At 55.5% G+C, this 10,360-nt stretch overlaps 1 protein-coding gene across 1 annotated transcript in view; it reads right to left on the reverse strand.

The window, feature by feature from the left end:
• Positions 1 to 10,360, reverse strand: part of COL5A3 (collagen type V alpha 3 chain) — a 51,961-nt gene extending 41,601 nt beyond the window's left edge. The window contains exons 1-8 of the mRNA XM_005587918.4: positions 10,154 to 10,360; positions 5,667 to 5,825; positions 5,390 to 5,579; positions 5,152 to 5,308; positions 3,636 to 3,740; positions 3,156 to 3,308; positions 1,382 to 1,495; positions 1,138 to 1,284 (exon numbers count right to left, since the gene is read on the reverse strand). Coding sequence (XP_005587975.3) covers positions 1,138 to 1,284; positions 1,382 to 1,495; positions 3,156 to 3,308; positions 3,636 to 3,740; positions 5,152 to 5,308; positions 5,390 to 5,579; positions 5,667 to 5,825; positions 10,154 to 10,241 — 1,113 coding nt within the window. The 5' untranslated portion in view covers positions 10,242 to 10,360. The remainder of the gene's footprint in view (positions 1 to 1,137; positions 1,285 to 1,381; positions 1,496 to 3,155; positions 3,309 to 3,635; positions 3,741 to 5,151; positions 5,309 to 5,389; positions 5,580 to 5,666; positions 5,826 to 10,153) is intronic.

A 10,360-nucleotide genomic window follows, 5' to 3' on the forward strand; every position in this document is an offset into this window, starting at 1 on the left:
GGTCACATCCCCACTGCAGATTCCCTGCCGCCCCTCTGGCTCCCCCTACTGTCCATGTGTCATTCAGCCGCCAGAGAGCTCTTCTTTTTCTTTTTCTTTTCTTTTTTTTCTTTTTTTTTTTTTAAGAGATGGGGCCTCACTGTTGTCTAGGCTGGCCTCAAACTCCTGGCCTCAAGCGATCTCCCCGCCTCCGCCTCCCAAAGCATTGGGATTACAGGTGTGAGCCACTGCCCCCGGCCCAGAGGGAGCTTTCAAAACTCCGAGTCAGATCATGTTCCTTCACAAGTGCTCAAGTGGCATCTCCTGGTACTTGGAGTAAAAGCCAAGCACCTCTGTCTAGTCACAGAGTCAACTATTAGCACAGTGCCTGACACAAGCAGGTGCCGAAGCCAAAAGAGAGACTGGCTTTTCGTGGCTCCTGGTAGGAATCCCTTCTAAGCCCTCAAGATGTGAGAAAAGTAAGTAAATAAAATAACACAGGGACAGAAGACCATATACCACATGTTCTCACTTATAAATGGGAGCTAAATGAGAAAACATGGACAAATAGAGGGGAACAGCAGACACTGGGACCTATCGGAAGGTGGAGGGTGGGAGGAGGGAGAGGATCAGGAAAAATAACTAATGGATACTAGGCTTAATACCTGAGTAATGAAATAAATAATCTGTACAACGAACCCCCCATGATACATGTCTACCTACGTAACAAGCCTGCACTTGTACCCCTGAACTTAAAACAAAAGTTTAAAAAAAAATGAAAAAATAAAATAAAAAAAATTTTTTTTTTCAAGATGGAGTCTCACTTTGTTTCCCTGGCTGGAGTGAAGTGGCACGATCTTGGCTCATTGCAGCCTCTGCCTCCTAGGTTCAAGCAATTCTCCTGCCTCAGCCTTCCCAGTGGCTGGGATTACAGGCGCACACCACCACTCCTGGCTAATTTTTTGTATTTCTAGTAGACATGCGGTTTCACCATGTTGGTCAGGCTAGTCTCAATCTCCTGACCTCAAATGATCTGCCTGCCTTGGTCTCCCAAAGTGCTGGAATTACAGGCGGGAGCCACTGCGCCCCACCTAAATAAATAAATTTTTAAATAGGAATCCCACTCTCTTGCACCTAACCCCAGCCACCTAGACTCACAGGAAAGATCTGGAACTGAGTCCGAGATGGGTATTCTGCTGCCCGGAAGTCAGGGCCCATGGTGGAATCAGCTCCTTCTTCATCCTCCCTGGTTGCCTTGGTCTCCGGGGTCCCCAGCTCGGTTCCACTGTCAGGGTCCAAGCTCCCCTGAGAACATTAGGACAGACCAAAGTTTTCCCTGACCTCCTTATTGTCTACCACCCCCCAAACCCCTGGGGTCTTCCCTCTTCCAGCCCCATCCAACCTCTAGGATTGTGGCATTGGGTCCAGTAGTCACAGTGGAGATGACGGCCAAAGGCGTAGGGGTCGGAGGCAGATTTGGAGCTGGAGTCTCTGTCTTGGGGATGTCAGTGGAGGTCTGGAGCAGGGATGGAGGGAGCTTTGGGTCTCAGGTCAGGGCAATCAAGACAAAAGGGAGGCACCCTCCCACTGTCCCCAGGAGCTCCCAGTTTGGGGCCAGGACAGAGGAGGCTCCCCAAAGAGCACCGGAGGCCAGTGGAGACAAAAGTGTGCTGGCTGGACCAGAGCTTCCAGCAGAGGGAGCCATCGTGGATGGAGGAGGCGCTGAGCCAGGCTGGCCCTGGAACCCAGAGGTCAAGGTCAAGGTCCAACATTCAGGGCCAGGCTCCCGGAAGCCTAGCCCACATGTCCTCTCCCAAGGCAGAGTTCAGCGGCCAGTCAGCCAGGCCACAGTCAGAGAGGGAGTGGCGGCTCCTTCTAGCCTGCACAGCTGCAGAGGAACTGGGTCAAGGCAGGGGTTGGGGGGTGTGGGAAGAGGGTGGTGGGGCCCCAGGTGAGGGGACAAGGCTGAGGAAGGGGTTGAAGAGGGGCCCACTACTCCTGGTGTCTGTATTCTTGGCCAAGAAGATCTGGAACTGAGATGTAGTGCAACCAGTGACTCCCCCGCCAGTCAAAGACCCCAAGCAATGACCCCCACCAAGGACCCCCCAACCCAGTGACCCACCAAGAATGACCTACATCAACAGACCCCAATGATTCTAGAACCAGTGACTCACAAACAACCCCTCCCACTGGCATCACTGGCCTCAACCTGTTACTGCTCCATTCAGTGATTTTCCCAACCAGTGACCTCAACGAGTGACACTCTCTTGACTATTAGCACTAACTAGTGACTCTCCAACTAATAACCCCCATCAGTGACCCTTAATCAATTATTCCTCTAACCAGTGATGCTCCAACAATGAATACCCATAAATGAGCCCAACAAAAGTGTCCTAACCAATGACCCCCAAACAGTAGTTCCACCTATCAATGACTTCCTAATAATCCCCTTAGGGACTCCCAAATCAGTTACCCCATCTGCGACCCCCTGAAATCACTCTTCCAACTTGTGGCCCCAATGAGTGATGCCACTATGACTTCCAGTCAGTGACCATCCACCAACAACCCCCCAGTCATTGACCCTAAACTGGGGACATTGGTGGCACCAATAATGGTTTCTATCAATGACCTTCCACAGTGATCCCAGCTAGGTGCACCCCAAACACTGACCTCAATTAATATCTCCCTCGATGATTCCCCCCTATCCAGCAATACCTATCAGGGAAGCCAAATAATGCCCCCAATTAATGACTCTCCCAATGAATAACCGTCCCCAATGACCCCAAGAAGGGAACCCCAAACAATGACACACTAACTAATGAACGCATCATTCAACCTAGCCAATGATCCCCCTTAAACAGTAGCCCTCATCAAGAACCCGCTTAAAATCAGGAGCTTATCTGGATCTGCCCCCTCCCTCTAGTGCCCCAGGACTGGAGATTGAGGGGGTCAGAGATGGGAGAGCTTGTAAGATGGGACCCACTCCCACCCTGTCATCAGTCACCCTGACAGTCATCAGTCAGCTGAGAGAAGTCAGAGCTCATGGATCAGAGACCAGAGAAAAAGATCATAGATGAGGGACCAGAGATTAGTAGGGATGGGAGACTAGAAGTCAAGCACCAAGACCAGAAGTCAGATAGTCAAGGCCGGAAGTCAGGTGGTCTCAGGGCTCTTACCTGGTTCTCTGGGGAGTCAGGAGGTAGACTTGAGGTCAAAATTTCCTTGTTCTTCTTTTTTCTGCCCTTCCCCTTTCGACCTCGCCCTTTCTTCCTCCCTTTTCCCTTCCCCTTCCGCCGAGGACGAGGGGTCTCTGGTTCACCCTGGGGAGCCTGGGAGGAGGGTCCCAGTCAGGTCCAGAGCATCCCACCAGCAGAGACCCCATCCTTCAGGTCACCTGGGGTGAGGCTGGCTCATGGTCCATTGTGTCCTCACTCAGCCCTGTGACCTGGAGTTGATGTTATTCATGTAACCTGGGGTCAAGGGTGGCTCAGGAATATGACTTGAGGTCAAAGTCATTCACGCCTGGGATGTGTTTGAGGTCATGGGTCACTTAACCCTCTGTCTGGGGGATGAGAATTCACTCTTTCCAGGGATCTGGAGCCAGGAAGGACCCAGCCTGTGTCCTGAGATTAGGAGTCATGGAGCCCCTCACTCACCCCTGTGGCTGCCGGTACCAGGTTGTCACAGTCGGGGAGGTACCGCTCGCAAGCCTGGAAGGCAGCCTGAGGATCTGGGCTTATCAGCAGCTCCTGAATGTCTCCCTAGGGGGTGGGGGGTGTAGGAGTCAAGGAAGGCAGCCATACAGCCACAGGCTTACTGTGACCCCTCATCCCCCAGAAGTCCTACCCACCTCCTGGTACCAGGGTGTGATGCTCTCCCATCCAGAGCACACTACGTATAAGGAGGAGGTGACCCCATGACAGCCCTAGTGATTCCTCTACCCCCTGTAACTAAGACAAGGAAAGATCCTATCGGGGGCACACCCGATCCCAACCACAAGCCACATCCCATCCCACACATCTGCCCTACTAGGGGTGCATCAGTTCCTTCATGGGTTCAAGCGATTCTCAGCCTCCCGAGTAGCTGAGATTACAGGCGTGTGCCACCACACCCAGCTAATTTTTGAACTTTTAGTAGAGACAAGGTTTTGCCATGCTGGCCAGGCTGGTCTCAAACTCCTGGCCTCAAGTGATCCACCCGCCTTGGCCTCCCAAAGTGCTGGGATTACAGGTATGAGCCACCGTGCCCTGCCAACACCATAAATTGTGACAATGCCTACTTGGCTTGTTGTGGGAAGATCCAGTACTAGGGATAAGGAGGAACATGAGGTAGATCAGGTCCTGGCCTCCCAGAGGTGACACACATCACGGTCACACACAGTTAACAAAGGTCTCCACACCCAGAACACACATCACACTGCCACACAACACAGCTGCTTGCTGGCTCCCAAAGTTATAACTGCCCCTATACAATCACACACTATCACAGCAACCAGTACCATCTCAGGTCACAGTCTCAGATGCACAATACCACTAGATCTTTCCACAACAAGCCCAGTAGGCGCTGTCACAATTTATGGTCTTGTGGCTCTGCAATCTCACAGTCATGCACTGCAACGGCACACACAAGCATGCACTGGCACAACCGGATCTTCCTACAACAAGTCAAGTAGGCCTCGTCACGATTTATGGTGTTGGCCAGGCGCGGTGGCTCATACCTGTAATCCCAGCACTTTGGGAGGCCAAGGTGGATGGATCACTTGAGGCCAGGAGTTCAGGACCAGCCTGGCCAACATGGCAAAACCTTGTCTCTACTAAAAATTCAAAGATTAGCTGAGTGTGGTGGTGCACACCTGTAATCTCAGCTACTCGGAAGGCTGAGAATCGCTTGAACCCGTGAGGTGGAGGTTGCAGTGAGCTGAGATCAAGCCACTGCACTCCAGCCTGGGTGACAGAGCAAGGCTCCATCTCAAAAAAAAATTATGGTCTTGTGGCTCTGCAATTTCACAATCGCACGCTGCAACGGTGCGTGAAAGCATACACTTGCTTCCCTCAGCTTCCTGGGGATAGATTGAAGCTTGGTATCTTTCTTCTTTAATATCCTCTCCAGATTCAGGCTGCAGACAAAACAGCCAACCCTCTGCCTCAGTTTCCCCCATCACTGAACTCCTACCTCGAAAGTCTTCTCCCCAAGGTCCTGGGTCCCCAGCACAGTGAGTCCAGCTATGCTGATGAAGCGGGGGCCATGGCCCAAGACAGGGGGCTGAGCTTTACAGTCAGCTACCAGGGTCACCGTCTCACCATCTATGCTGACCGCCACACGGTGCCACCTGCAAGGGGACGGCCTCCGTGTGGGTGCTTCTCACCCCACCCCTCATCCACGGTCCCCTGCCCACTCTCCCCATGCTCACCTGCCATCTGTGAGGTTGACCTGCTGGGGGAGGGGGCAGAAGGGATCACCTAGGAGACCCAGCGCTGGCCCCAGTGCCAGGCCCAACTGCCGGGCACCCCTTTCATCATAAAGGGACAGCAGGACAGACTGATTGGCTGGCTGGCCCCGCAAGGTGATCAGCAAGGAGAAGTTCTCAGGAAAGTGGCCATCTGGGTGGGCAGAGGGAACAGGGCAGCTCAGATGGCCCAGCAGTGCCTCTCTCCAGGGAGGTACCCAGGCCTCCTACTCCAGCTCACCTGGAAAGAGTTCCCGCGTGGGGATGCCGAGTGTGCTGGCCTGGCCCACTCTGAATGCCCGGTCACCCTCTGGAGTCCTCTGGGGACAGAAGCCAGGCCCCTCGGGGACCCCAGCCTGTCCTCCCCGCACACCCAGGGCCTTCAGGACATCCACAGGATCTGCAGCAGAGAGAAGCCGTTGGGGGGCAGAGGTGGGGAACAGCTAGAACAAGCCCAGGACTCCAGGATAGAGGCTCAGGGTTTTTTTTGGGGGGGCTCAGCCTCTCCCTCCCTCACACCATGTGTTTGTGGCTCAGGAAGAAGGAGCAGGCCTGGGCCCCCAGCACCCCCTGCCTCCTCATCACCCCACAGATGTTCCGACCTCAGCAGCCTGTTGACTCTGTTTTTATTTCCCCTTGGTTTTTGGTGAGAAAAAAAGTTGACCTAGTTCTGGGATGAATCAAAGCTTCCTGGCCTGAGCCCCAGAGTGGAACTGTCCCCCTCTCCCCACTCCCCCGCACAGGCTCCCTAGGGCTACATCCCAGGCCTGGAGCCCCCTTGCCAGAGGTAACCCATGTGGAGAGGAGGGGCTTCTAGTGTGTTTTCTTCCCCCACCTCCTCCCTCTCTCTAACCTCCTCCTTTGACCACTGTCACCCACAACCTCTTCCTTTTGACTACAGCCATTTTGGAGCTCCTCCCTCTGACCACTCTGCCTCTGACCATGCCCACTAACTTCTTTTTCCAGTTACCCCCTCTGGCCCTCTGATTTTCTTCTGCCTGACCCCAGTCTATTCCCTCTGATCTCCTTTTTCTGCCTGACCCCAACCTCCGCCTTCTGAATTTCCCCTCTGACCTCCTCCCTCTGACTTTCCCCTCTGACCTCCTCCCTCTGACTTTCCCCTCTGACCTCCTCCCTCTGACTTTCCCCTCTGACCTCCTCCCTCTGACTTTCCCCGTTGACCTCTTCCCTCTGACTTTCCCCTCTGACCTCCTCCCTCTGACTTTCCCCTTTGACCTCTTCCCTCTGACTTTCCCCTGTAACCTCCTCCCTCTGACCATCCCCTCCGACCTCCTCCCTCTGACCCTCCTCTCTGACCTCCACCCTCGGACTTTCCCCTCTGACCTCCTCCCTCTGAATGTCCCTTCTGATCTCCTCTCCTCTGACATTCCCCTCTGACCTCCTTCCTGTGACTGTCCCCTTTGACCTCTTCCCTCTGACTTTCCCCTCTAATCTCCTCCCTTTGACCCTCTCCTCCAACCTCCTCCCTCTGAGCCTCCCCTCTGATCTCTCCTCTGACTTTCCCCTCTGACCTCCTCCCTCTGACTTTCCCTTCTGATCTCCTCCCTCTGACTTTCCCCTCTGACCTCCACCCTCTGACTTTCCTCTCCAACCTCCTGTCGTTTGATTTTCCCCTCTGACCTCCTCCCTCTGACATTCCCTTCTGATCTCCTCCCTCTGACTTTCCCCTCTGACCTCCACCCTCTGACAACCCCCGACCTTCTCCCACTGCCTATCCTGATCTCCTCCACCTGACCCATGACCTCCTCGTTTCATCTCTCTGACCTTCTTCTTCTGATCAGCTGTCTCCAATAACCTCCAGACCTCCCCTGTCTGACCCTGTCCCTCTTTCATCCCAGCTAAGGAAAGGACTTGTCTGGCCCAACAGTTCCTAATCTAGGCCACGCTACCAGCCCCACCCCGAAAAGCAGCCCAGCCAGTGCTAAGTGGAACCACATGGCTTGGGCAGGGGCGGGTGGGGGCTTCCCTTGGGCCCCGAGCCCCCTGTCTGGTTTCCCCCTCCCCCCACCCTCAGCAAATTGTCCCACTGACCCCCTGCCCCAGCCTCTTGGCAGGAGCTAGATTCTCCCGAATCTGCCATGACCTCACCCCTGGGGGCGGCTCTGCTGATCTCACCACAGGGAGCTGGGGCGGGGGAGGGGGGAGGAAGACGTTGGGGAGGCAGGGGCTTGGATGAAGGACCCCGATTCCCACTCTTCCTAGGTCAGAGCCCTCATTTTCCAGACTCCTCAGACGCCTGTGTCAGCCTCTGTTTCCTCTTGCCTCCAATCTCCTTCTCTCTGCATCCCTGCCCGCCCTCTCTCTGTCCCACTTTCTGTGCTGGGTCTTTCCAGGCCTCTATCTGTGTCCAAGTCTCTCTCTCTCTCTCTCTCTCTCTCTCTCTCTCTCTCATTCTCTCATTCTCTCTCTCTCTTTTTTCAATCTCTCTCTCTCCACTCGCCTTCCCCAACCCATCACCCCAGCCCCCATCTCTAATTGCCTGTTTTGTGGCTGGGCTGTTATTAAGAGAAATCTGGGTTGCAGTCCCCTGGGGCTGAGATCTGGGCTCCCAGGCTCTGCTGACCACAAGAGTCACTTCCCCACGGAACAATCATCCCAGCTGCCCCATCTCAGGCTGGGGCCCCGGGGAGGATTGAGATCAACGACCTCACCCAGCCTGGAGGCTCTCCCCTGACCCGCACACTAACCTCTCTGCAGAGGAAAGAGGGTCTCCCCTCAACTACCACTCATTTACAGTAAGAAAGTCCTTCCCAGCATCCAACTCAAAGATATCCTGCTCGAAACTTGTGTCCCTTCTGGAATGACCTTTCAGAAACTGACTGCCCTTTCTTTTCATAGCTGGCATTATGACAAAAAGTCACATAAGCGGCATTGAGTCCTGCCTACGGGGACAGAGGGCGGGGGGTCTGTCAGGGACCCAACTTGCCTCCTGCCACTCTCCCCTGTACTGGTCAGGGCCCCCAGGGGGATCTTGGCTGGGGTCTGGGATGTGAAGGGACAGAGGCAGGGGCTGAGTCAGGGCATGGCTGGGAATCCCCCAGGTGTGCGGTGTGTGTGCAAATATGTGTATGTGCATGAGATTGTACAAGCGTGGGTGAGTCTGAATGAGCCAGGCAGAGAATAGCTGGGCATGTCATTTCTCCGGGTGTCAATGTGTGCAAATATTTTGCTTCTAATGGAGGGATTAGGTGCAGTTACTTGACGCGTGGCCATGTAACGCTTGCAGCGAGCTTGCAGGTGTGTCTGTGACTGTAACACCTCGGACTTCTGGTGGGGGAGTGCCATTCTGTGTGAGAGTGTGACCCAGCCAGAGAGTGGGTGATGGGTTGTGAATGTTGACAGCGTTTGTTCAGATGTCAGGGGCAGCGTGTGTGAGAAACTGAGCGCGTGGGAGGGTCATAAAAGCTGGAACCATTTGGCGGGTGACTGGAGAGGGTTGCCTGGACACGGTGTTTCACATTCCTGGAGTCCCAGGGGACTTATATTCAGAGTGGATGCCTGAGATTGCATGACCATGTGGATGTGTGAGCGTGGGAATGCGGAATGGTCCAATCAGGGATTAACCATATGGACAGGCACCTTCCTGGACTCCAAAGTAAGAAGTGTGCTGTGGGGTGTGTGTGTGTGTGTGTGTGTGTGTGTGTGTGTTGGGAGACTGAGCTCACCTTAGAAAGGGATTTCCAGGAGGGCCTAGTCTGAGGTCTCTCAGATCAGGGAAGCCCCAGGGAGCCACGCCATCCCCTGACTCCCGGAGCGCCCCCTACTCCGAACCCTGCGGGGCGGGACAGGGCGCCCAGCCAGATGCGCGCAGCTGGGCGTGCGTCAGCGCTGACTCACCCATCCGGCGGCCCCCGGGACCCCTTGGGGGCCCCTGAGAAATTCCTCGGAAAAAACACCCAAGGCTCCAGCAGCTGGGGTGGGAGGGGGGAAGCAACTTCCACTCCCGCCCCGCCCTGCGCCCCGCCCCGCCTCGCCCCTCACCGTGGCCCTCCCCGAGGCCCTGTCCATGGTGCTGATCGCGGCTCTGGGGACCGCGGGGTGGGGGAGGGGGCGACAGGGAGGGAGGGGAGGAGACGGGCACTCGCCAATTTGGGGCAGAGGAGGGAAAGGGAGAATGGGGTGAAGCCATTTAAAGAGACGCAAAAGAAACTGTGAGTTCCCGAAGAGCCCTCCCATACTCGTCCCCACTCACCTTCATCCTCATGGGCAATTATTTGCACCCAAAAATCACAACTACACCCCTCATAGGGGCACTCAGAGACACACAGTCACACGCATAACCACACACACGGTTACCCTCGAAAATCAGCACATAGACAAACGCACAAGTGCATACTCACCTGTCGCAGTACACATCCTCCCAGCACTGCCCTGTCACTCACAGTCACACTATCGCCATCAACCTCCACATGCAAGCACACATGCAATTTCACTCCAAATGCACAGACATGCTACACACACGCACACACCTGCACATTGCATGCATTCCCACGCGCTCGCCAGAAAACGCAGTCACACATCCCTACCCCTACCCCCGAACAGTCACACACCCACAAATCACCCAGAGTCGGACACTCATGCGCCCACATCACACCGGGACCCCACGCAGCGCTCACGTCCTCCCCCTCCACGCCCCTCCATGCCTCGCTCTTTTAGGCCCTCTCTGAGTCGTGGACCCTGGGTCCCATCTCTTCCCTCCCGGCTCACCGGCCTGCCTCCCCGGCAGAAGCTGCAGCGCCGCCAGGAGCAGGCAGAGACCGGCCCGCGGCTGGCCCAGGCCCTGGCGGTTCCCCATCCTGGCGGGGCCCACGGGCAAGGCGGGGGACCAGTCGGGGCGGTTGCCGGGCGCGGTGACTCCTTGGGCTCGGTGCTGTCACTCGCGGCGCCCGCTCCTCTCGGGGTCCGCGGGAAACT

Source organism: Macaca fascicularis, chromosome 19 (genome assembly GCF_037993035.2).
Source record: "Macaca fascicularis isolate 582-1 chromosome 19, T2T-MFA8v1.1".
Classification (NCBI taxonomy): Eukaryota; Metazoa; Chordata; class Mammalia; order Primates; family Cercopithecidae; genus Macaca; species Macaca fascicularis.